Source organism: Lynx rufus, unplaced genomic scaffold (assembly GCF_022079265.1).
Source record: "Lynx rufus isolate CCGP_SWC_20201006 ecotype Redwood Valley unplaced genomic scaffold, mLynRuf1.p SCAF_4, whole genome shotgun sequence".
In the NCBI taxonomy this organism is placed as follows: Eukaryota; Metazoa; Chordata; class Mammalia; order Carnivora; family Felidae; genus Lynx; species Lynx rufus.
In genome coordinates this window covers 120,818,149-120,846,089 of record NW_025814856.1, presented here as the reverse complement: position 1 = coordinate 120,846,089, position 27,941 = coordinate 120,818,149, and the positions used below count along the sequence as shown (strand labels likewise).

General features: G+C 41.8%; 1 protein-coding gene across 1 annotated transcript in view; it reads right to left on the bottom strand.

Moving 5' to 3' along the window:
- Positions 1-23,482, bottom strand: part of CREB5 (cAMP responsive element binding protein 5) — a 323,528-nt gene extending 300,046 nt beyond the window's left edge. Inside the window, exons 1-3 of the mRNA XM_047096509.1 lie at positions 23,414-23,482; positions 18,987-19,080; positions 5,737-5,858 (exon numbers count right to left, since the gene is read on the bottom strand). Of these exons, the coding sequence (XP_046952465.1) occupies positions 5,737-5,858; positions 18,987-19,080; positions 23,414-23,467 (270 nt within the window). The 5' untranslated portion in view covers positions 23,468-23,482. The remainder of the gene's footprint in view (positions 1-5,736; positions 5,859-18,986; positions 19,081-23,413) is intronic.
- Positions 23,483-27,941: the final 4,459 nt, after the last annotated feature.

The following is a 27,941-nucleotide window of genomic DNA, read 5'->3' as shown; positions in this document are numbered from 1 at the left end:
GCAGTGGATGCCAACTCTTAATAATCTCTGGTAAAGACTGTACGCATTAACCCTAAATCCCAGGAAGCTGAAACACACGAAATAGCTTCCGGTCTTTTCCACGGGTTTAGTCGCTCCCCTGAGTGGGATGCAAAGGCCAAGCCAACCTCTCTTCCAGTGTCAAAGTCCACTCAAGCTGAGGGCATAATGCAAACCAATAAGGAGAAAGCTGAAAGGCTTTACATTTGTAGTGTACTGACATGGGAGAACCAAAAGAATCCTTACAAGATAAAGGTTAGGTTTTCCAATCACTGGCATGGGGGAAGAAATAGGTTGTTATGTCTTAGAGCATTGCTAGTGGGGGTTTCCTTTCAGTCATGCTGATTCAAAACAAAACAAAACAAAACACGAGAAGATCAAAACCAGTTTCATGGTTTCATCTCCTAGGATTTAGCAAGCATGACGACACTTTCAAAACCAGAGTGAAACCAAGTTTAAGTTTCAGAATATTCTTTTTCTCCAGACATCTGCAAGGAGGGACCGTTTTACACAAATATCGTAGAAGCAACGTGTTAACAGAGCAGCTGCTGCAAGTTTGCTCAACTGGGTTTCTTTTCGTTTCCATTCGGCACCAATCCTACCTTCCCCAGAGGGCAGCAGTGCCAGCCAGGGGTTGACAGAGCAAGAGAGTGTGGACGAAGGCAGAGGGCCTCCTCTCTGCACCCTCTCTCCCCCAAGTAACTGGTGGTGTCGAGTAACATGATTTCCAGGTACAGAATTTAATCAGATTGAGCCGCCTACTTTTCTGAGCTGAGGCTGACCTGGCCGTGCCCTGTTCCGTGACTCCTGTTGAGCTGGGATCCAAGATCTTAAGATTGTAGCTTGTCCCTTGTTCCCATGTGTTAAACAGTCAATCCCCTCTGGGAATAGACTGCACTTTTCATCATTTGGGTAGGAATTCTAGAGCATGGAAATGCCCTAATTTGCTATTGCTGCATCAGCATGATGAGTCAAATTTAGGTCCTATGGGAGGAGAGCAACACTTAGCACTTACACACCGTGCTTTTCATCTTCAGGGTCCTTCACCACGTGAGGCTGTAATGTTATATTTCTCTCAGCAAGACAAAGGAGTTCATTTCTAGTCCTCTCAACTCCCCTTACACACACTCACACACACACACACGCACACGCACGCACTCCCCATTATTATCATACGATGAAGCTATATCCCGCTTCCTACGCATGCATTATTCCATCCGTCTTTTAAAAACCAAATTTAAAATTAGGTCAACTCACCTTCCTCTTTATTTTTCTCTTTTTAAAACTCTTTTTTGTTTTGTTTCTGTTTTTTCCGCCTCTGACACGGAAAATGAAATCAGCATGCTAACTGCCAACTGTTACTAGAGTCTATTCAGTATTACCGGTAGGGTTCTGTACTTGACTTGATTCTTCACGCCTCAGGGTCGTCTGTGTCAGCCCTGGCCACTGAGGAGAGTTGAATACTCTTTCCTGGAGGTTCGGGAGGAGTCCGCCAAGTTCCATGCTGAGACCTTCTCCACTTCATCGCCATGGATTCCTGGCTCAGGCGATTCCATCAAGTCTCATGTATTTAAACCCCATCTACAGGCCAGTGACTCCCAAATTCGTATCTGAAGACGAATTGCCTCTTTCTGAATTACAGACCACTATACCCATGTGCTGGTTCCATATCTCCACTGAAGTAAAAAAAAAAAAAAAAAAAAAAACCGTCTCCACGGTCTTCCCCTCAAACTGGCTCTTCCCACAGGCAACTCCCCATACTTCCAGTTGCTTAGGCCAAAAACCTGGTTCACCTTTGATTCCATCCTTGCTATTACTCCCCAGATCATCAGCAAATCCTGTTGACTCTATCTTCAAAATAGACCCAGAATGGAACCACTTCCTCCGTCTCCACCTTGGACCAATCCAACATCACCTTTAATCTGGATTCTTCCTTTAGTCTCCTTAACTGCTCTCTCCCAGCTCTTGTCCTCCAACAGTTTACTTTCAACTCAGCAGCTGAAGTGAACTTTCTAATATATAAGTCAGATCCTATCACTCCTCTGCTTGAAACTCTTTACGGTTCCCCATCTCACCAGGAGAAAAATCTGGAGGCCGCAGACCTTCTGGAATCTGCCCTCCTGGTGCCCACTCTTTAGCTTATTATATACTCTCCTCTTTGCGATTCCTCCAACCCACAGAGCGTCCTCCAGCCTTAGAGCTTTGACTCATTGCTCTCTCCACTTGGAACATTCTTCTCCTCAACACACACCTGCTCTGAAGCAAAGCTCCACTCTCCTCCTTCGGGTCTCTGCCGCATGTGTCCACTTACCGGCAACCCGGTGACCACCCCCAACACTCATTCTGCCCCTTTCCTGCTATAACACTTAACACCTTTTGACACGTTATATGTTCTATTGTTTTACTTATTGTCTGTCTTACCCATGAGAAGCAAGCTGCCTGAAGGCAGGGTTTTGTTTTTAATTAGCTTTAGTCCCTGGGTATATTCATCAAGGCTCAGACAGTGCCTGGCACGTGATGAGCACTCAAAACGATTTACTGAATGAATACATGAGCACAAGTTTCTCAACTGTTTCAGGACATAGACGACCCTGACTTCTAAGCCACAGGCAAACTGAGATTTGTGACGCCTGCTAGTGATGGATGCTTTTTCAAGGGAAAAAACATCTCTTATTAAAGAGTTTTGAAACCATGAGCTTACACTTATGTGGAAGATTGGGTAACTGTGGAATGTGTTGCTTTCTACATGTGATACAGATACAGATATTAGGGCTTTCTCCATTGTCATGACCTGCCTCTAGCCTGTCCTCATTCTATACATACATTGATACGTTTTTGGAGAAGGCTGTCAGGATTAGAGATAGTCCCTAGAATAGGATTTTGCCCAATGGATGGCCAAATGGGCTAATAAGCAAGGATCAATTCTCTATTTGCTCTTGAACAGAATGTTCTAGATAAAACTGCAGCTAGAAAGTCAGAGGTGGAGGGAAGGACCAGCCTAAATCTTCCGATATTTTTGTATAAAGTACTTATACCCAGAGGAAAAGAAACCAGAAGAAGGTTGGAGATGTACAATTAAAAAGAAATAATTATCTGAATGTGAAGCAGAAGGAAGGAAGTAGAAGATAGCATTGCATACAAAATATAATATATAACAATAAGATTTGCTTTGAATAAAGAGCTTGTATTCCTCCTTTTCAAGCAAGGGATGAAGAAATGAAGCAGGGGCTGTGGGTGGCAGTGTGCCAGAGATGTTGGTAGTTAGAGAAGTGGGGTCAAAGGTGGCACAAACCTATGCTGCTAGATTGGAGACAATCCCCTACCTTTCGTTTATCCACCTGAGGCTTCCAAAGAAATGCCACGCAGAAGCCACCAACCCAGCCCACTTGGCTGCTGGATAAGTCATTGTGCATTAGGTCTCGAGAAGCCAAGGCCATCCAAGGCTGGATTTGACCCCTCTGATTTGAAAGAGGCAAGGGGAGGGGACAGCTCAACAGCCTGAATGCTGTCCAGCTTTCCTGGTGTACAAGTAAAGTTGGGGTTTGAGATGCCCACCCCAAAACCATGAGGGAAACCGACTACCCTCACCCAAACACCCATCACAAAACCAGCACATGGCTAAAAGCAACATTCAAAAGACACTTTTTAAAAATATTTTAAGGATGTGTTTAAAATATGTACTTCTACAACTACAATAGTCTTCTTTTTCTCAACTTTGCTTGCCAAATTACTTGAATTTTTTAAAGTTTAATTATTTATACTCGTTCTCAACCCACAAGGACTCAAAAGCAATTCGCCAAAAAAAAAAAAAAAATGTATAGCATAGAAATGTTTTTTAAATTAAAAATCAGGACCAGAGGAAATATAAACTAGAACTGAAAGTCTAGTCTGGGGAGAAGTAAAATATGTTCATCATAGTGTTCTAAAAAGTTCTCAAAGTTAAGCAGTAAACTTGGCTTTCTGTTAACCGAGCAGTCAAAGCGAAAAGAGAAACAGAACCAGTTACAGGATTCTCATGTCCATGAGGACAAAATATTTCAGTTCCTTTGGGGGAAGCAAAGTATTTCCTGGAATTCAGACCTGCAAGTATTTTCTCCCATGGGGCTTCATATAGAAGATCATGAGTACTACGCAAAGGAGAACATCTAAAACCACACCCCTACCATGGGCTTCCTAACGCTGTCCTCGGTAAATGTCTATAAGAAAATCAAGGGCACGTACTTTGGTTAAAAGCATTCTACCGGAAATGAAAACAATACGAACCAAAATGAACCAGTACACATCTTTCTTATAGTTCAGTTTTAATCTAAGAAGCCAACGTTGACTCTCTTGAGGAATGAATGAATTTATTAATCCCTTGGTCTTTCACACATGCCCTGTCTACCAGGAGAGCTAAATTTATTATTCAACCAGAGGAAATTTACTAGACTTTTGGGTTCTTCTTTGCCCTTGTTATTTTCATTTTTAAAAAATACGTTTCTAGTGCAGTGAATTATAGAACATATGCCTTCTATTTTTCTTGACTTGAATTTTTAAGTGCTCAGAACAGCGCCTGGCTAACAAGTGCTAAGTAAGTATTTGTTTAAAAGGGGCGGGGGAGCCTTTCATGTCACTTGGAGGGTGAGGGAAGTGGCTGTATCAGGTACGCATGACAAAGTAACCATATACAAATAAAATGAGTTGATTGAGATTTCATACCTCTCTTGTCTCCTTCACCAATTATCATGATGTTTCCTAAAGCGGTACAGACTCAGTGCAAGCCCTTGACTCTCTGGATGTAAGAATGTGACATGAAAAGTCTGGTCGAGGGATTATTATAATTTCACATACAGGAGGATTCGAAGGTTTTGAAATATCAGAGCCTTTTAAAATGTCTCCTCCGGATGGAACAGCTGGAACTTCAGAATCCATGACAACTTAGCCAGCCCTTCCTTTCAACCAACTTCCACATTTTAAGTTCTGTTCATGGAACGTGTCTAATTTGTTGTTTAGTACATCGTGGGCATTCAATAATGCTGTATCGTAACGATGGGAAAAATGCTAATTATCACATTTACTTGTGACCCCGTTTCCTTTCCTTTATCGTGATTTTAAAATACAAGCACAACATTACAATAAACTGAATATATTGTGGGGGCATTCATAAAGTCGATTTTCTACATTTATTATTAAGAACAAATAATCCACACATACATTTAAATCATTTGTCTCAACACTAACAGCTGTTCAATAATACGACTGGAAAGTAACTGTGATGCTGGTGGAGTTCTACTGGGAAGATTTTACCCCAGGTTGTCAAAATCAAATGAAACCCCCTCTCCTCCTGCTATGATTATTTGCCTATTGTCTCTTTGACTTTTGTCTTCTGCATGCAACGCCCATGTAAGACTTGCTACTAAATATTTAGCAAACTAAATCAACTAGTTTTGAATAGAAGAAGTCTGAGTTTGTCCAAGTCAACGTTGGTTCAAGAATCAGGTACATTTTTTTTTGCTTGAATTTCACATTTCATGTCTGTTTTCCCCTTGAGGGATTCTACCACAATCAGGGCTTCATCCTTTTTTTAAAAAAAACATGAGACAAATACTTGCAAATGCATAAAATGCTGTTGTAGGGCCACATCAGCACAATCTGCGGTGCCACCTAAGTTTCCACACAGAAGATTCTAATGGGGGTGAGAGGAGGCACCTGTCGAGGTGTCCATTCGAGCAAACCTACCCGCTTGCTGCTCTCCTCCTCCTGAGCCTTCCTGAACTCATGCTCAAGGGAGCAGTCCAGCTCATTGAAGAGCCCCACCTCCTCACAGTTCTTCAGGAATCTCGTTGGGGTCGGAGTCTGATCTGAAAACAGAGACCGAGGGATCATACATGGGATCTTTTCCTCAAAAGCCAGTAGCAAGCATGAGCTAAAATTCACTAATCCCCTCCCCTTGCCTTAATTAAAATGCCAATTAGTCATCCGTAATCTTCCACCCTTTTGAATAAAATGACAATATGGAAGAAAATAAAACCACAAATCTCACAGAAGGAATACAACGTGTAGCAGGCTGAGTATGTGAGGGTTTTCCAAACTTCCTCCAGACAACCTCCAGAGATCCCACTGTCAACTTTCTGGGGTCCCTATCACTTGAATAAACATTGCAAAGTGCGGAATGACCTTTTTTTAACTGGAAAAAAAATGATTTAGCTAAAATCAGGCCAAAAAAAATCTTCTGAGACAAAGATAAGCTTGATTTTAGGGGGAAAACATTTCGTAAAAGTGTGTATCAAACAAAAAGAAACAAACAAGCATATTAATTCTTTTTCTTTTTTTTAAAGTTTATTTATTTATTTTGAGAGAGGGAGAACAAACGGAAGGGGCAGAGAGAGAGGGAGAAAGAAAATCCCAAGCAGGTTCTGCACTGTCAGCGCAGAGAGCCCAATGCAGGGCTTGAACCCACCAACCGTGAGATCATGACCTGAGTCAAAAAATCAAGAGACGGGCACTCAACTGACTGAGCCACCCAGGCGCCCCAATTCCTTTTTCTTAATGGAAAAGGAAAATATAGCAATTCTGTCTCTCATTTTTGAGAGTCATAGAGGATGATGAAAGGTTCCAAGTCAAACACATTCAGCTTTCATCCATTAAAAATATAATTATTAATTTCATTTTCCTTTGCTATAGCCAAAAGAATGTTCTGAGAAAACTCTTTAAAAGGAATTTCTTTCATATTCTTGACTGTCTAGAGAGAATATAACTTAGAAAACTGGAGGGTCTGAAGCCACTATTTGTGGCTCCACATTTACGCAACGTTTGCAGTTTACAAAATGTTTTCACACATGTTCTATATCATCTAGATCTCACAAGATCCTATAAGGTCAATAAAGGTAGAATTATACCTTTGTAATCACTAAGGACGGTCATCCTCCTTGGTAAAGGTGTACTGGAGTTGACATGAAGAAAATTGTAAACTGTCCCTCTGTTCTAAACAGAAGATGGCCATGCAAAATGGCCATGCTAATTATTTTGCAAATGAGGAAAACTGAAGTCCTGAGTGATGAAGAGTCTTGTTTAAGGTCTCCCAGGTGGATGTGATGGATGACACCAGGACTATAACCAAGGCCCTGGCGCTATCTCCAATACGTACATATGTTATTCCCACCTGAGCCTACAGTACACACTGCTAGGTTACTTACGGCACTTGTCCAACTTGACCTATCCTCAGTCCCCAAATCTCCTTCTCCACGGTTCTCTAACACATCACTACCACTCAACCCAAGAGTGCCCACAAGTGGACACAAATTTGCCATTTCTGCCCGCTCTTTACACTTTCCTGGATGATAAGAAACTAGAATCACGTTTACTTTTCTAAGTCACACACAGAGCAGTTAATCCCAGTAAATCATCCGTTGAGACTCAAGGAAATAGCTTAATATTCATGAAGATGAAAGTAGTTTGAGATCCCCATATATTCAGCCCTTCCAAGGCGAGATCTCCTGATTCCTTATGGCAAGGGGCTTTTTCACCTGTTAAGCACCCAACTGGGTGACCTGGATTTCAATGCAGCAAAAATCCCCTTCTGCATCCTTTCCCATTCGTAGCCCAGCCTCCAAGATCCTGAGCTCTCTTTGCAGTACACAGAGAGCCTACCACAGATGATCACAAATTGGACACTACAGATAAAAGCCAGAAAAAAGTTGGGGTTTGATTGAAAATGGTTTTATTAGCACACTCATCTACTAAGAGTCACATATACACATTTATGTCCCAATATACATCTAACATGTATATGTATATGTATATGTATATACACATATGTATATGGTGTGATAAAATAGCATAAAAAAGATAAAATTAGTATTTATGAAGCATTTTGCAGTTTACAAACATTTTCACCCACATTGTCTAGAATCTAGATCTCACAAGATCCTATGAGGTAAGTAGGTACCTATTATTTTAGAAATGGAGAGGTAAGTACCTTACACAAGGTCACAATTTGTAACCATTTTATCAGTCCTCTTTTACTTTCAGACATAATCCCTTCTCAATCTAAATCCTGTGCTTTGCCGGGACTCTCCTCTGGGTCTGAAGAACTCTGTTACATGTGTAAAAGACAATGTCGGCAACCCAGAAATCCAGATTTGAAAACTGTATGATTTGGGAGAAATTCCCTACATTCTCTGGACCTCATATTCCTTATCTTTCAAGTAAAGTTCTAAAGTCACATGGTTCTATGAGTCCTAAAATCACCACTGTACTGGGTTCCCTTCAAAAGTCAATGTCAACAGGTCAAAGGAACATAACCATTTAAAGGACAGTTTAATGGAAGCATCAGGAACAGCTGGCTAGACACTAGAAGTTAGGCCAGAGGTAAAGGCTAGAGAAATAAAGAAGGTTCCTGAACAGAAGGTACAAATAGACAAGACCTGACAGTGAAAATAAAGGGTGTGTGTGTGTGTGTGTGTGTGTGTGTGTCTGTGTGTACATATTCTTCCATTTATTGAGTGCTTATTCCATGTCAGGCATAGTGTTAAGTGCTTTGTATGACACATCATCTCATTAATTTTCACACCAACCACGTTCAGTAGAAATCATCTTCCCCCTTTTACTTGTAAGGAAACTGAAACTCACCCCAGGCCGTTTAGAAATTGAGTCACATAATTGTATTGGTAATTGACAATCCTAACCATCCTTGGTTCTTTTAAAATATCTTGGAATCGGGGTGCCTGGGTGGCTCAGTCGGTTAAGCGTCCGACTTCGGCTCAGGTCATGATCTCGCGGTCCGTGAGTTCGAGCCCCGCATCGGGCTCTGTGCTGACAGCTCAGAGCCTGGAGCCTGCTTCAGATTCTGTGTCTCCCTCTCTCTCTGACCCTCCCCCCATTCATGCTCTGTCTCTCCCTCTCTCAAAAATAAATAAATGTTAAAAAAAAATTTAATATCTTGGAATCATTCATATCCCTCATACAATAGAATCATATTATAATCCCACAGACTCTCTACTATCTTTCAGGTCATTTTGTGACAAAAAAGCCTTCGAAAACAACACACAACAGAACTGAAATACTAGACCACTTGTCATCAGTAGGAATTTAGTTTGCCAGGTTTTAATTTTTCTTCTGCTCCTCTATATTCCTCTGTTGGAGATTTACAAGCTGAGAGCCATGATTCCAGGTAGAGGGAACAGTAATCCTAGAAGGATCCATATGAGTCCTGAACCCTAAGATGAGTTCATGAGATGGGCCATGAAATCAAATTCACACTGGCATTTGGAGGCCAAACCTCAAGCAAGCTTGAGAAATGTGTTCTGTCTTCTCTCAGCAAAATTATTCCCAGATTCCAGTGCCCGCACACGCACACACATACATCAGGAAAGGAGGTGGAAGGAACACGACACAGGGATAGTAAAGGCAATGGCCGCCATCACGAGCCTCTCGGCAGCAACAAGGAAACAAAAGGTCTGAAGCAAGGGGAGCTTTGAACCCTAAAAGGAGTTGGTTCCCTCCTACCCCTAGAGCAGAAGACCCAGATGGAGGCCATAGAGTTGTTACTAAATGTGACTTTCTTTGCTGTATGATATAATAAGGGAAAAGCAAAACAGATATCTGTACCCACATTTGGAAGAGATAAGGCACACTGTTCCTAATTTTTAATTCATTTTCTTCTTGTGAATGAGCTATTCTTTCCAGTTACAACAGGAACCAGAAAATGGAGCTTAACTTTTATTTTAACATTTATTAGAATTAATACAGGGTCTCTAGCGGTCTTTGATCCCACATGGTACCAGTTCCAAGTAAGCCAGGAAATGTGCAAATCTTCAAAAAGAGGACAGCTAAATCTATCAGCAGCTTAAATAAAAGAGTCAGAGTTTCTCAGCCACATGAATGCCTTGTCAAATAACTATTCCGGCTGAAATTAGATCTAAAGTAGGTGAGCAATATCCATGGCCGTAAATTAAAATTCTTATAAGCCACACCTTATTTAGAACCAAGAGCACGCATCAGCTATGGTAGCAGCAGTTCATGAATAACGGTGGCTGATGCCCCATTGGTGGGTAATGTCTACTGTGTGTTCAGTCATAACAGGCCACACTCCAAGGACTTACAGGAACTGGTTCCGGTGGGAACTCAGAGCTGAGATGATCATTGCAGGCCTTCTGCTCACCTTTCTTTTAGTGTTTCCACTTGAGTGAGGATCATCTGACTGAGAGAAAGAAATGACTCCAAATGTCAAACGAACCTAAAAGATTTTTTTTAATGTTTACTCATGTGTTTGATAGAGAGAGACAGAGCAGGAGTGGGGGATGGGCAGAGAGAGAGGGAGACACAGAATCCGAAGCAGGCTCCGGGCTCCGAACTGTCGGCACAGAGCCCGACGTGGGGCTCGAACTCACGAACCATGAGATCATGACCTGAGCTGAAGTTGGACGCTTAACCGACTGAGCCACTCAGGCACCCCATCGAACTAACCTAAAAGGTAGTAACTTTTTATGTTTTCACTCTTATGTGGATCCTGAGAAACTTAACAGAAACCCATGGAGGAGGGGAAGGAAAAAAAAAAAAGAGGTTAGAGTGGGAGAGAGCCAAAGCATAAGAGACTCTTAAAAACTGAGAACAAACTGAGGGTTGATGGGGGGTGGGAGGGAGAGGGGGGTGGGTGACAGGTATTGAGGAGGGCACCTTTTGGGATGAGCACTGGGTGTTGTATGGAAACCAATTTGACAATAAATTTCATATATTGAAAAAAAAAAAAAGGTAGTAACTTTTGAGTTTGGGCTTTCCTTGAGTTGAAAGTAGTTTGTCGTTCTTACCTTTGCAAATCTGAATTGGCACTGCATAAGCACCTACACATTGCTTTCTCGCAGGGAGTTCGCAAAGAGCACACCAGCTTCTTAGAAGACCCAGACAGCCGGGACCAGGGCAAGTAAGGTATGTTACCCAATTCTACCTGCCTCACATGTCCTTGGGATTTCTTTACCATCCAGACAAGAAAAATTGGCACCAAAAGGTATTAAAAAAAAAAAATCCTGGGGTGCCTGGGTGGCTCAGTCGGTTGGGCGGCCGACTTCGGCTCAGGTCAAGATCTCGCGGTCCGTGAGTTCGAGCCCCGCGTCGGGCTCTGTGCTGACAGCTCAGAGCCTGGAGCCGTTTCAGATTCTGTGTCTCCCTCTCTCTGACCCTCCCCCGTTCATGCTCTGTCTCTCTCTGTCTCAAAAATGAATAAACGTTAAAAAAATTAAAAAAAAATCCTTTGTAAAGTTTGTCATATTTCAGTTTCAGGTTCCCTTCTTGGAACGGTTAGTCTGTTCCTTGAAAAAGGAGCACCTTTTCATAGAATCGCTGCTTCTGGAAACAGCTAGGTAGAGGATTCTTGCCATACAGAGACCCTTCTTGTATACCTGAAAGAGTGCCATAGGCTTGACAATATGATTTAGAAATTCACCCTTCCGTTATACGATAGGAAATTCTGCACCCCAGTACATCGGGGAAGGATGACAAGTACATGGCTACAACTATTAGGGGAAAAAACTCACTAAGTTTTCCAATCAGTCCATAGTCTGCCTAGCATCAAATGCTTCAACCCCAGCAAGTATGATTACTCCAAAGTCTAAATGACAAGCACAAAGCTAAAGCCTGAAACCCGATTCTTCTTTTCAAAAGTGTTTAGTCTGCTCTACATTTAATAATAGGCTGCTACCTCATTGGGTTTCAGAGCTGCATTTGAGTTGTACGTTTGTCTATGTTTCATTTTCCTCAATGATAAAAAGGCAAGGAGACAAGTGATAAAAAAAAAAAAAACAGTAAAAGCAGAGTTCCCATAACATATCAGAGAAGAAGAATGCAAACTTCCTAAGCAAAATTGTCTTACCCACTGGTCTAATAGTCTCAACTATGGTCTCACTAAAGGACTATGTGAAGTAATTTTACATCATTTCGTATTAAATTGATGGCGGCTAGGAACACTATAAAAGCCCCACTAATTCAAACCACTTATAAGAAAGACCAGTTTGAATTAGTGACCATTCTAATTATAGGGTATTTTTTAAAAGGTAATGCATTTTTACTATTTGCATGACTCAGATTCAACCAACAAAACGTAGCTTAATGGAACTCCTGCAGAATGCTGCTCAAATCAATAGAGAAAAGGATTGGAATTAGCATATCTATTTTAGTAAGAGTTGGGGTTCTCAGAAAAGGCATTTTTCTTAGTTTTGATATTCTTTTTATAGTTATATTTATCCCGTGAATTTTTCAGCAAGTGCTTTCTTGAAAATTTCTTACTTCATCCCTATCCCTATCTGAGTTTTCATAATGTCTTAATTAAGAGGGTTTACATTAAATGAATTTTTTTTCAAAATTTTTTAAATGTTTATTTATTTTTGACAGAGACAGAGAGAGAGAGAGAGAGAGAGACAGAGCATGAGCGGGGGAGGGGCAGAGAGAGAGAGGGAGACACAGAATCCAAAGCAGGCTCCAGGCTCTGAGCTGTCAGCACAGAGCCCGAGGCGGACCTCGAACTCACAGACCGCGAGACCATGACCTGAGCTGAAGTCAGACGCTCAACCAAGTGAGCCACCCAGGTGCCCGTAAATGAATTTTAAAATAACACAATCCTTTATAAAAGCAATAATCAGTAACAACTGACAGAATTCCACGGAATTTTAGACAGGCTCCTTTATACAATAAATGTGCCTTTTATTGAGTGTGAATATACAATAGGAGCAATAGGGTCCTCTCTGCAACACTGATGTTACTCTTTCCCTGCATCTGTCCCAAGAGGCAGTGCTTCCATGGGACAAACCAAGGCAACTCTGGTTTTTAAACAACAGTGGTGGGATGTTTAAGCGTTGGCCATGGTGTGGGTGATACAGGTCAGCGAGACATGAGACACTGGCACACTCCTGGATCGAATGCTGCAATCCATTTACTGTCTAGGTGGAGAGCTGGTGGACTAGAGGCCCTTGGGAGGGCCTTGAATCAACTAGAAAATGCTCTGACAAGGGCATCTCATATGACATAGGACTCCAGAAGACAGATTCAGATTTAATTTTTTTTTTCAACGTTTATTTATTTTTGGGACAGAGAGAGACAGAGCATGAACGGGGGAGGGGCAGAGAGAGAGGGAGACACAGAATCGGAAACAGGCTCCAGGCTCTGAGCCATCAGCCCAGAGCCCGACGCGGGGCTCGAACTCACGGACCACGAGATCGTGACCTGGCTGAAGTCGGACGCTTAACCGACTGCGCCACCCAGGCGCCCCCAGATTCAGATTTAAATTAATCAAGTATATAATCCACACCTACTCACGGTCAGCCATGGCCTAGCCAAAGTGTTTACAGCAATCAAGCCACAATGTTATTTATTTTTATTTTATTTTATTTATTTTTTATTTATTTTATCTTTTATTTTATTATTTTATTTATAGTATCTAAATTATATATATATAAATATTTATAAGTTTATATATATCTTTATTATTGTATTATTTATTTTAATATTTGATTTATTGATTTATTGATTTTTAGAGCGAGAGAGTGAAGCAGAGAGAAGGACACAGGGAAAGAGAGAATCTTAAGCAGGCTCCACGCTCAGCACAGAGGCTGATGAGGGGCTCGATCCCACAACCCTGGGACCATGACCTGAGCCCAAATCAAGAGTCGGATGCTTAACCGACTGAGCCGCCCAGGCAGCTCAAGCCATAGTTTTAATTCATGTGAGAGGAGCTGAGCTGGTGAAGAGGGTTATGAACACCAGGAGATCATGTCTCCGCAGGCCAGGTGAACTGAGGGATCCAAGGTGACCCTCTGATCAAGCCCTGCCCTGAACCATGGAAGCTAAAGCTTCAGATTTCCACTCAGTCACCAGCTGCCAGAGTTCTCCTACACTCTTTGTCAAAGATGTTAGTTTCCAGATGGAATAGACTGGAAGCCAGTTTTTCATATATAAAGAGTACTGCAGATCAAGGCCTCCGAGGTAATCAGGTGAATCATTCAAAATTCAATTTTGCTTGACCAGCTGGAAACATGAATGACAGGCTGACAACTCCTACTCATGCCCATTGCCACTTGTCATAATGGAGGGGAAAATCTGATTTAAAACGCACTCTTTGTTCCTGTAAATGTTAGTGTGTTAACATAATCTCTTTCTAAAAACTTTTGACTGTTTTCTCCATATGATGAAGAAATAAGCCAATAATGTAACACCAAACCATGTTCTTAGTGCATGTAGCTCAGCAAATCTAGACGTACAATGAGAAAATTATAGACAGGAACTTTGGACAAAATGCTTACCCTCCTGATCTTATTTCTTTGTGTGAAAAAAGTGGCCAGGATTAAATAACATAATGTACATAAAGCAGGAGGCACAATTATAGGTATAAGACAAGGCAATAAATGGTAGCTATTGTTATTATCATGCTGCCCTCCAATGCAAAGCCATTTCCGCCACCCTCTGTTCCATAGAGATCTGATGAGTTTCAGTAGTGGGAAGTCACTATGTACCTTCATCATCAATGGAAGAGGAGGTAAGTATGGTCCGTGTGTGTGTGTGTGTGTGTGTATATGTGTGTGTGTGCGCGCACGCACGCGCGCGTGCACCCACGTGAGAGAGAGAGAGAGAGATTTACTTATTCAGTCTTTTTTTTAAGACCCTAGTTCATTCCAAAAAGAATTTGCAATGAGATGGTCACCTTTTCTCTGACTTTCCCTTTAAAATGCCCATGGATTATTATGTAGGTTTGTAGCAAACGGCCATGAGCAATGGATTTGGGTTCTGAGATCATCCGGTTAATCATGATCAATCTCATGTTCTACTTCACTGAATTTCTTGCTTCTTGCTTTCTCCATGGTGAGAATTAGGTGTAGAGCCTGGAATTAGAGATAGTCCCTCATGCTAGACTTAATCCAGGGACCCAATGGGGTTCTGAGGGACTCTACTGTCATTTACAGTAGATCTCTGCATCGAATGGGAATAAGGAAGGCGGAATGAGGAAGCCAGTCTCTCTCACCTCTCTTCCGTGTGTGTCGGCTGCACCATATCTGGTGTTGTGGGGTCACCACTTTCAGCCCCACATATTCAGAAGACAAACAGAAAGGACACTGGAGCCCACAGTGCTGAGCATCGGGTCTTAGTTGAAATGCCACTAATGTGGAGGGGCCTTTCCTGACCTCCTTTAGCAGCCGGTTAGACACTTACTTCACATTGTCATGGTTCATCTTCACACTTGTCACTAACTCATTATTTATTAATCTGGGGGGAGGGGTGTCGTCAATTACCGCTCTTTCTCCCCACCCCCAGTAGAGTATAGTAAGTTCCACGGAAGTGGGGCCTCATCTGTCGCGTTCAGTGCCGCATCCCCAGCACCTAGCACAATAGGATCTTTGCAGACACTCAGTGTTTGTTGAATGAATGAATAAGTGACGGTGGAGAGACAACTTTAGCCCCTCTTTCCACACCTCAGCAGATGCCTGTTCTAATTTCCTTCCAAGTACACACACCAGTTGTCTCCAGCATTAATTGGGCTATGATGTCTTGCATGGAGGCGTTTAAAGGTGTGGTTTTGCGTATCTCTTTCTCAGATGAGATGTTGATTGGGTTTTACCTTTTGAGAAAAGGTCTGCAACACTCTTAAATTTCATGAAGCAAACTCTATCTTTTCAGGAAGCAAAATCTGTCATCTTCTAGGTCAATATTTCCACCATACTCTCCCAATATGCACACACACACACACACACACACGTGCGCGCGCACGCATGCACGCACTTCTCATGTGGAATATTATTTGCTTGTCTGGCTACAAATAAAGTTGCACTTTGATTCCCATTTTGGCTTTTTCCTGTACAGGACCTGGGAACTCTGTAAATAAGTGGGGTTTGGGGCTTCTGACAGGGCGAGATTTGGGAATTCCTGAATGCGTAATCACAATACCATTAAAATAGACCCAAACGCCATACTCTTTTAGCTCTAATACTAAAACTTGATCATAATTTTCAAACCAAACACATCTTTTGTCGCATAATAGCTGGTGATTTTGCAACCTGTATGTGACAGTATAATGTTCTCAGTCGGCTCCCATTTCTGCCTTGGCCCCTAAAAATCTCTGATATCACAACCTCTCTCACCATGAAATTATCTTCACTCACAACAAGAACAGCTAAAGGGAAAGACTCAAGTCCATCATCATATCGGGACTCTGGAAATGTACCACATGAACCAAATAAGGATGGGAGGGCCAAGGTGGGAGGGTCTAGAAGTTTTTGGCTCAGAATCCACCACCACCACCTCATTCATGTACCAACTGGTACTGTCTCTTTAAACTGAGGTTTTATGTTTACTGTCTATCCATAAGAGCACTCATGCTAATAAAACATCATGACTGTCACTTTTACTACTCTGCCTTATGGCATGGCGCAGATCATTTACGATCATCTTGAGTAGTAAGTTGTACCTGGCCTGAATAAAATGGACTTTATGACAAAGCCAGGAAATTATTTCAGATCTGACAACGCTTTGGACACTTACCTTCAAAAAGCCTATCTGTGGCATCTCACTAATGTCTCTAACTATAGTATTTGCAATTAACGAAGGAGGAGGTGATTTTCCAAAATACAAGTTAACCAGATATTCTGAAATTAGTAATAAACATATATACTCTACCTTCTCTTTCTATGTCAAGCTCCACTTCATCTGAAATGAAATTTTGTGTAATTGGATATTGCAAAAAAAAAAAAAAAAAAAAGTGGCCCCCAGGGGCACCCGAGCATCTCAGTCGGTTGAGCATCCAACTCTTGATTTCGGCTCAGGTCACGATCCCAGGGTGGTAGGATCGAGCCCGGCATCTGACTCTGTGCTGACCATGGAGCCTGCTTAAGATTCTCTCTCTCTCCCTCTGTCCCTCTCCTTAGCTCGTGATCTCGCTCTCTCTCTCTCTCTTTCTTCCCCTCTCCAAATAAATAAATAAATAAATAAATAAATAAATAAATAAAATCTGTTTACAGGCAATATATGTGTTCACACATCCTTAGTTCCTTTTTTTCAGACCTTCGGATGGGGCTCCTCGTAGGGCCATTCCAGCAGTATACCTGAAAGATACTACCTGGTCCTTACCACTAAGCCGCAGTATCTGCACATCATTTCTGCTCCTTAACACACACCTCCCCCTGTCTTAACACTAAGAAGCCTATTTGAGGGCTTCCACTTGGGAAAAATCAGAGGAGAACCGATAAATTTAAATATTGGGAATTGCAACATCTCCAGCCCTGCTACTTGCATATATATATGCTCATCGTTCAACGATAAAGTCACACCGCTTCATAATGGGAATGACAGACAACTGACAGAACAGAAGAAACGATAAAAAAACAAAAGAACAGACGATCCCTCCTAACGCTTCTGGGCTTTTATAATTCTTGCAGATCTACTCTTCTGCATCTCTGCTTCTAGACGTAAGGGAAGATGAAACGAGTTCTGAAGAGCCAACTAGTTCGATCCAAACGAAGAGGCTGAGAGGTGGCGGGTGGTGGCAGAGGCAAGGAAAGACGCTGCCTTTGGACTCGAGATTCTTCTAAGTCACAGCACATCCACACTACTAATGAGTCACTGGCGGGTTTGTGAGACGTGTGGATGGCCCTGGCGCCAGGATTATCTGGTTGTCGATACAAACCGCTGAAGCCCGACAATGCAGCGGCCATGCCAGTCAGTGGGCTAGGACTGCAGAACGAAGGACCCTTGTCTTTGCCCCGGGCGGTAAGCCTGGGAGAGCTTCTCCATCTCCCTATGCCCCTTCTTCTCTATCAGTAAAATATGACTTGTAATAATAACCTGTCTGACAAAACTCTTGGAGGATTTACCAATAATAGGGATAATAAAATACTCGTAAAATTTAAGTGCCATAGAAATGCGAAATTATATGAGCCAGGCCTGCCAGGGCAGTCCGTTTCTCTTCTGATATCATTTAAAGCATGTTTATGGGCATATTATCTCTTTCATGATGCCAAGAAGACAGTGGCTTCGGTGAAATATTTCTAGCCTAAAAGGGTAACAGGAAACACTTCGATTATCCTGCCAGGGTTTGTGAAACACTTTCGCTGACATTCTTTCACTGCATCTTCACAATAAGCCTGTGAAATAGACTGGGCAGATAAAATCATTCCCATTCTATGTAGAAAGAAACTGAGGCCCAAAAGGGTTCACTGATGTGGCTCAGGGTTATCTGGCCGGTGGAGTCAGAGCCCATGCTAGAGTTCAAGTTTGCCCGCTCCTGGCCCTGCACTCTGTTTTAACTTACCGCTACCACCTATCAAAAATAGGAAGGAATAGCAATTACTTGATGGATTGCTATTATTGTTTATTTCTGCTCACATTTGCTGAACACTGGCTATGTTCCTCTGCATTATCATCTCATTTAATCTTCCACTTAGGAGGCAGGCTCTGTTTCTTTAAAAAGTTTTCACTGACCACCACAATGCAAAGAGAGAGAGAGAGGGAGAGAGAGAGAAAGAGAGGAAGTTCCTTCTACTAAAGTCACACAGCATTTTCCAAATACTCATCTGAAACATAGTCCTCCCGGCTAAATTTTCACACGTCCACGACATTGTGACATCCTCAGGAACGGAAATCGTATCAATCTTTGCACTTCCCATGGCACTCAGAACAGCTTAGTGTGCATCACAAATGCTCAGTGAAGATGTTTTGCTTGACTGATTAAAGGCATGTGATTTTTAAAATACTTAGATGGAGCCAACTTTCATAGTAATAAACATTTTACGTTCCTGAAAATGAGAAGTCCCAGCTCTCCAGTTATTTGAGTGAACACCACATTAGCTGATTACATTTTTGCTTACCATTATTTTAAGTCTCTGCTGTACCTTAGAAATATATGTCTTCAAGGCACAGCACTTGCCATTGGAAACTATCCTATCATAAGTTGAACAAGTATCTCCCGTGCGGCTGATGCTGTTCACCCAAAGCCTTTTTGCTTGATGGCTCCTTACCTGATAACATACTGTCTGTTTTTATTGAGGGAAACTTCAAAGTCATTTCATGCTTGTGCCTATGAATCATCAGATGGTCCTCTGTTGGGAAGCGCTGTCAGACAAATAGAAAAAAAAAGGGGGGGGTGGGAAGAGGGGAGAGGAGCCATTTAGTTTTACAACATATATTTGCCATCACAGAGAAAGAGATGTATTCAGCATTGCATATGTGACAGGCAAAACAAAAAATTAGTTCTGAAAAAGTGTGAAAGCATGCTAAGTTAAATGACAAATTATTTTTTGCAAGCAAATGGGCAGAGATGTTCCTTTGAATTGCACCCAAATATATGCATCATTCTTGCCATTATAGTTTACCGGGGGCTTAACTAGGTTGCAGTAAAATCTGGCTTAAGAGTAATAAGAAATAGAGACCTTTGCCTATCTCTGGCTCCCCGTTCCTTCTCTGGGAATTCCTTTTAAAAGCCTCTACTTCCTAGATAGTCTTCGAATATAGTCAACTGTCATGACTCATCAGTAAATTAGATATTTCCTTAGGAACTAGAGGTTTGCATCTGAAGGAAGACCCTAAATTTGTGTTTAAAGAATCAATGAGAAAGAAGAAATGAACAATATTGAAAGTATTCAAGTAATATATACAATAGAAATATGCTATACCTTCAAAGAATTCGAGTGTTTGAATGAATGTTCAATGTTTATTTATGTTCCCAAAGAAGCCAAGTAAAATTCTCTCATTTCTACCTCTACGTGGGAGAAAAACACGTCCAAAGTAGAAAAAAAAAAAAATGAATTTAGACCTAAGTAGCCCCGGAGTTTCGCAAAACTATTTGGAACTTTTGTCTAAAATTAAGTCTAAGGCATAATAAGTATGCTACACATTATCTATAGATTAACCAAAAGTAGGAGAAATGCATGAAGTAGAAAAAGAATTTTGATTCATGTCAGACATTGGGAAAGAATTCCACGTCATGCTCAACTATTTGATACATACACCTACAAATGTGCACATGCCATTTGTTTGGTACGTTTCTGTTTATGACGACCTTGCACACTCATTATGTGATCTTTTACAAGTACATATATATGACTTATAGTAACATGGCAAATCATTTTTAGGATTCTATACTCTGTACAGTATCGTAAACCAACACTTTATTATTAATTTTCAAAGAATGATGTTACGGTTATCAAAAATGCAGCTCTCAAATGTTTTCAGCTGTCTGGCTTCTAGTCATATAGTGGGACTGGATTTCCTGGCCCTCTTGTGGTTGGGTGGGGCCATGTGACTCGTTCTGCCCATGGAGTCATGAATGGAAATGACACGTTACTCATATGTCAGCAAGTAATTCGTGGTGCAAGACCATCTCCCCTTTAGTCTGGCAACTTACAATATAAGAATCAGTGGCTCCTCAATCTTCCTAAATCCCTGCAGGAATAGGAAGAGCATTTCTGAATTCTAAAAGATTATGAAGAATGTCCTGCCAAGCTCCGATAGAAATGGATGCTTGCGCAATTGAAATTAGCAATTGTTGGTTTAAGCCATTGAAGCTTCAGGATAATTTGTTATTGGAGCAGATCCTAGCCTCCCCTGACTCAGACTGGTATGTTTTTGATAACTGAACTTAACAAAGTGTCTGCTTTACCAAAGTCAAATGAAAATACAACAAAAGGCAATAAACTCTGCTGAACATTTCCGAATCTTTGACAATTTAGAAAATCTCTTGGAGCTTCCCAGTCCCTTGGGATAGTCATTTTAAGTTTCGATCACTATTGCATACCGTGGTAGGCAGCTTCTTTGCAACGTGTATAGATTTGGGTTCATATGAATGAGGGAATTCACTGCACTAAATCCTTTGGAATAAAAGTAGTTTGGGGAATACAAATCATTTCTTTATTTGTTATCTGTATCATATATATTGGCACATTTAGAATCTGCAAAGCATGGTAATTATGTCAGATTTCTAACTACATAGAAGTTTGATTTGTAACAACAGGGGTTTTTGATGGAGCTTCATCTATTTTCTTGGTCCTTTATAACACCTTACAATATGGGACACTACCATGTGTGGTTTATAGACAGGGTAAACTTCTTAGTCTTTCTGCTAAAATCCTTACTTTAATTTTTACCGTGATATATATAATCAACAAACAACATGGCAATAGCCTTTACTTCGTATTTGTAAGCCATTTTCTGGCTCCATAAAATAACAGCCTAAAATAGAATATTAACCACAATACTTATTAAGTGACAATAATCTCCATAGTATGCCATGTTAACTATAAACCCCTCCCCAAAGAGACAATACAGGGCATCGTGGGTTTGTTTTTTTTTTTTTAATTTACCAGGAATATAGCAGCAAATTGTAAATAACCAAAATGTAGAGTCTACAACAGGTACACAGCTGAGAGAAGCCACTGGAACTCAAAACATGTTCATGCTGAGGGCAAAGGGGCAGTGAAATTAACAATGGAATCTGTGAGATCAGAAAGAGCAAAAGAAGCTTGTTTCTCTCGACTTCTGGGACAAAGCTAATGTATACGGAGCTGTAACACAAAAAACCTCCCAGGTACTGTAGACCATTCCTAATGCAGCAAAGTTTCTTTCCATTGAGGGAAAAGGGGGAAACATCACCCCCAATGCAGCACAAGCACTGGTAACTCATATTTACTCTCCCCTTTCCAATCCCCGGCCATCCTTTCTTCTCTATGCAGGTTCCCAGGCTCTGGACGGTCATTACCGTAAATGCCATGATCACAACAATTGACTTGACCGTGATTGGCTAACACTCCGCCGGGAGACCCTTGGAACCACTAGGGAACTATGACATTTCCTCAATTCTAACATGTCTTCAGCTGAAAGCTGCGCATATTTTTTTTTTTAAACAGCCTATCAAGAGAAAGAAACACATTAAATAAAAACATCAAGTTTCAGATGCATCTTTACGTTTAACTTTGGCAAGGGTTTGAGGGGGAAGGCTTGGAGTTTCACCGGGCAACCTAGAAACTACGGAAATCCTCAAGCCTCATTTTGTCCAACCGGTCCACTCAGCCTTCTCAGGGGAGAAGGCTGCTCCTTCACTGAGTTCAAGGTCATTGGAAATTCACTTCTTCAACCTTCACTACCAGCGTCCTAGACTAAACCCTGCCTGGCTAGCCTCTCGCTTAAAAAGAACCTCTCTCAGGCTGCTTCCTTCTCAGGCTACCATTATATCACTCTGTTTCCCGTCATGCCCTGGTGCTCTTGAAAGAGTCCTCTATGCTGGCCACCTCCACTGCCTCACCACCCACTCACTCGTTAATCCCTTCCAACCTGGTCCCCGCCCGGACTCCTCTTTCATAGGTCACCCGCCAGAACCCAACAGCCAAACCCAACAGCCTCTGCTCAGCCTCTCACTGCCCCGGCTCTAGCAGCGTCTGACACCGGTGACCACACGTCTGTGGCATTATTTATTTATACCCTGCCTGATTCCAAAAAGGAGAAAAGACGGCTCATAGCAACACATAAAACGGGCTGGTAGAGCATCATCGAGAATCAGGGGACACCCTAAAGGGAAGAGGTCCAAAAAGAAACAAAGCTAAAGCCAAAAACGCAAATCATCGGGCAGTCATTCTCAACCGGGGACCATGGTGGCCCCCAAGGGGACCTCGCCCCCAAGGGAGAGGTCAGAGAGGCTGCCGAACATCCTGTCACGCACAGGACAGCCCTCACAACGAAGAATCGTTCAGCCCCAAGTGCTAATAGTGCCAAGCTTGGGAAATCCTGCCACACGGTCCGTAATTACAACAGCAGTAGTAGCAACAACAGTGAACATTAATAGAGCGCCTATTATGTGCAGGCCCTATACTAAATACTCTACATGCAGTATCTCATCTAATCCTCACAACGATTCTGCCTGATGGGAGCCATTGGAGGCAAAGAGGTTTGATGTTTAATCTCCCCTCTTGAAGTTTAGATAAGTGGAAAAACTGTGGGTTCTAGAAGAGTTATAGGGGGTTTATTTTACTCAAAGAGGAAAACAAAACAAAACAGAATTCAGCTCTGATGGTGAGCTAGTCCACCAGTAATCCAAAGGCCCCGTATCAAGTGACTATTGTAAAAGCAGTGTCCTCCCTCCCCTTTCTGAAATAACAGTCCTGAACATCTGGTGGGCAGGATGCGTCTGGCTTACTTCCAGGGGGAAAGTTAAGGATGGAAGAGGCCAATGCTGATGTATTTCACGGGGCTTTGAGGGAAGTAGTTCAAACTATTCAAAGTAGAAAATAATAATGATGAGGAAGATGATGGGGGGTGGGGATGGTGACGGGGGCTTTGACGACATCTTGGTGAAGAAAGCAAGCCCACAGCAGGCATGATTGGCAAGTGAGAGCTGCTTCCCTGTCAGAAGGCAGGTAGTCTCTGGCAAAACAGACCAAAGGATTCTCACACTCACCTGCGAACAGCCTGGGGCACTGCAGACAAACGGCCTCTCCTGCTCCAAATTCATCTTGGATTCCTCATAAATCTGAAGGGTCACGGGGAGAGGGAGGAAGGAAAACAGAAAGCCATGAATATCTTCTGCTTCTACCTAAGAAACATGGGGAAGGCGATTGCTCGGAGCCCCTTGCAATGCCAATCCCCAAATTAGACAAGATAAACGTTAACGTGAGCACAGGTCCCGCTGAAGTTCATTAGGCTTCCTGCAGTCTGCCTTCCTATTGTTCGCTTGAGTGCGTATTTATTGTACTTTGAAGAAAAATGCCATGGGGCTGTGCAGCAGAGATTCTGCCTCTGGAAAACCACCTGGTAAGACCGCACCTGCGCAAGAAGATTCCAAAGTAAAGTTCACACCTGCCCTTTGGAGTTGGCGGGAGAGGAGGAAGCGAATGGGGTTGTCACCAGTGTGGCGACCAACCCTGAGCAGCAGTCACATAATTCACCCATGATCGCCCCACCAAGCTTCAGGACAGCCACAGGATGCAAAATAGCCCTGCAGTCAGCTCAGCAAATGACCCCAGTGGTGAGCCATGATCTTAAATTCCCTTTCATTTCAGGCATTCACGGATGCCTCAACAAAAAGTACCCGAGTTATGCAGGGAAAACAGAAATAAGAAAAGACGGAAAACGTCACCTGGGATATTTTGTTAATTTGGTTGCACAGGCTGATTTGAAATCAATATTACATTAAGGCCATCGCCTATCTGATCTGCAGCAGTTATCTGGCATAAGGTAGCTTTGTGGGGAGAAATCTCATGTTACGGTCTCAGGCATAGGTTAAATTCGAGTGTGGGTCTTTTCTTATGTAGGGGTGAGGTTCTGAGGTAAGCTTATGAGGCAAAACTTGAGCATAATCAAAATCACCTTGACAAATCCTCCTCCAACCCGATAAAAGTACATACACGTGGTTTTGTGGTTACCGATCTATACAGCAACATAAAAATTTTTTAGACATCGTGAAGTACTATGCAAATTTAAGTTTCACAATTTAAACCGTCTTCTAAGTCACACTTTTCTTTCTTGCCAATTTTAGACTAGAGTTTAAATAAGCTACGTGTGCTGCTGGCGGGACGTGGCTCTCTCAGGGACTCATAGACTAAAGCCTATTGCTTAATCTCTGAAGCACAGGAAGGAACTTGCTTCCTTAAAATGGTACCTGCAGGTGATACCAAAGGAGTCCCAAGTCACCTTCACCCTTGAAAGAGGGAACTCTGCTTCTACTCAAGAAATAGTTACCCTTTGTCCAAGGAAGCTTTATTATCTTGCAAAAAAACCCAACGCTAATCTGTCTGTCACTATACCCTTGCCCCAAACACTAACAGACTTCATATCTATTCTTTGGGAAACAGGTGCACGCTTTCACTTTTCTGAAATACCAAGTGAAAAGACTTGCCTTAGGCAACACTCCTGGTTAGATATTAAAAAACAAAACAAATTTACAAATGCAAATTCTTCTTCACACTGCTTCCTCTTCATACAATTTTCACTCAGTAAATACCCTTTCCAATCTGTGTCTGGATTGACTGCCCACTGGTCACTTACCAACGCAGCAACTTAGCATCATTTTATAGCTTTCCTGGATCAGATGTATGGCTTAAATGATTTTACTCTATTATATGTGGAATGAGAAGTAAAAAAACAAGTATCTTTAGGAGCTTTCCACTTGTCCCCGTCTGAGGAAAGTCATGAGCAATTAAAATGACTTCTCAAATCACTTATTACAGAGCATCCCTTCTGTCCCCTGTGAATGCTGATTTACTTCTAAGCCTCAAAATAAAGGGTGAGAAAGTGGTTTTGATCCAAGATAGAAAAAAACAACAGAGTAATTGAGTTTTCCATTAATTAATTATGCTTTGTCTTTCTAGTAAATTTTTAAATGCCTTCCTGGAACTTTTCTGTCTCTGTGACCATGATCTGCCTAACTGGGGCTGGGTCATTTAATTGCTTCAGGCCTCAATTCCCCCTCTTTACAATAAGGTTATGAACATAATCTTCGGCTCCTTCATTCCTGTATCACACTGATCAGTGAGGAGACCTGTAAGACATGCCCAAATTATGAAGAAAGGTTTCTGTATTTAAGGGTGTGTGTGTGTGTGTGTGTCTGTGTTTGGAGGTGGCTGGTGGGGGAGGTTCTGTGGACAAGTGTTACTTAATCCTCACCATAACGTTAATTATTCTCTACTTATAAAGGAGAATCTGCTATAAGGTAAGTCTTCCTTGGATGCCACCTAAGACTTTTAGTCGCTAAGGTAACAAAAGAATGCCAACACAACAAAAGAAAACCAATACTAAGATTATCTGACAGTAAAAAGGGAAAGCTCCATATAAACACATTTACGGCATACGTCCAGAAGTAGTAATTAGTGATAATAGTTAGATTAATGTCCAACTAATAGCAGTGGTCAAGATTGGAAGTGCCACTACTGAAGGTTGAAAGAGATTCATTAAAAAGCCAAAGTGAGGAGAGAGATGGGCCAAGCCCTGCCAGGTTAAGTATGAGAAGAAAGTATTTTTCTACCATAATCACAACTCTACCCCACACGCTGGTTCACCAAAATGCCGACTTTCTCCGTAAGTTCAAGCCTACAATGGGAATAATCTAGCAATTCTGGTTGGTATCAGCATGAGCTATTTTATCTTAATTGTTGGCTACAATGTGCCATAACCAATGGGTAACGTGCATAGGAGCTGCAGCAGATGCCACAGACTTAGACTATGGTGTGGATGCTTGAAGGCGGAATAGGCCCCAGCCATAGAGATTTACTCTGTCTTATTGAGCCATCATGGTATGGATGTTACGTTCACAGCAATATAATTAATCAGAGAAATACAGGTTGCCTTCAAATAGTTTAGATGTCAGTCAGCAGTATATTCAACTGAGTTGCGACTGTCATTTTATCATTCTATGTCTTAAACATGAATGAAGCTGTACTAATTTATCATATGCTACGGATCCCACGGCCCAAATGTTTTGGCAACACGGTGCTGGAATGAAAGTCCTAGGGTAAAATGGCAGTTGCTAAAATAAAATAGGCTTAAGTGATTAATAAAGTCTACGGTGAGTGGGTGTGTATACAGAAGTGTGTGAACCTCAACTGCTTTATTTTGACGCACTGCAGTTCCCACATTCAACCCTCGGCAAACAGCACGCCCTTGCTCATTGCTTGCTGTGTGGGTGTTTGTGATGGTTTTACTAAATGGTACCGCTCTACCACACGGGCTTCATTACTTTTATCAACTAGTACAATCTGGTCTGATGTATTAGTGAAGAACCAGGTCTCTTTTTATGGTCTATTATTATGGTTCTCTTCCAGCAAAGAGTGTGATCACTATTCTCTCCAACGGACTCCTACGAAAGCCGCGCAAATCTTTTTCTTCTTATCATCTATTGAGTGGGGCAAATCACTCAGACATGATTTTAGCCAGCTTCTTCTGCATTAGGGCCTCCGAAGTCATGCCTCAACCTCTTATTTCCCATTCTGCTGTTTTACCAGCTGGGACATTTTAATGAACCCAGTTTTGTTTGGCAGTCGCCATACCCCAGGCTCCAGTACGTAGAGTTGACATGGTAGGCGTTCAATAAATATTTGTGGAATGGATAATGAATCCTGAATCATCATCATAAACCACCCCAAACAGCTTGCCTTTTCTCTACTCCTAAGGCAGTGGTTCTCAAACTTTTGGGCCCAGAACCAAATTTTCAGCAAGGCGAGAGGTTGTGCAGACCCCTTGTTCCACTCGTTCTCAGTTATGGCCAGGGAAGACAGTTCACCAGACTTCATGAAAAAAGATGTCAAAGTTGCTTTTGGTGAAAACACTGAGATGAGGCTAGTTTCCATTAAATTTCACATGTAAGCGTCTTAATTCACTCTAAGTTCGGTCTGCTAATAATTGCCATAGACAGTGAGGCCACTGAAGACCAGTCTCTTAGCCATGTGCTGGCTACTTATGATCCCTACAGAGCACCCGTTGAGAAACACTGAGTGACCCCATAAATTTGGTTAGATACAGTCATAATTGTGGCAGACACTATCTAATCATTTAGGAGTTTCTAAACAGCTCTATTTTTTGTTCCTCTTCTCCAAAGTTCAGATTCAATGTTCACTTAGAACAAATGCCTTATGAGTCTAATTTCCCTTCAAATTTTTGGAAAACAACACAAAACCCTAATAACAAACCCTAATAGTACATAAAGTGAGTAGAGGTTTCTCCCAGTTGACAAGGAGATGACAGGCTTGATTTACAATTCAAACCCTCAACTGCCACTGGATTCCTCAGCCTTGAAATGAGCAAGAATCTCTTTCATTGTTCAGTGTTTGACCCCACAAATTCCTCCTGGTCTAAAATGGGAAATCTTCCACAATGGCTGATGCAATCCATTCAAATGCTTTGCCAGGCATTTAGAGATATACTTGGAATTACCATTTCATGAAAGGCAAATATTGCAAAAAACAAATGTTACCAAAAACTTGGACAGTCTACAC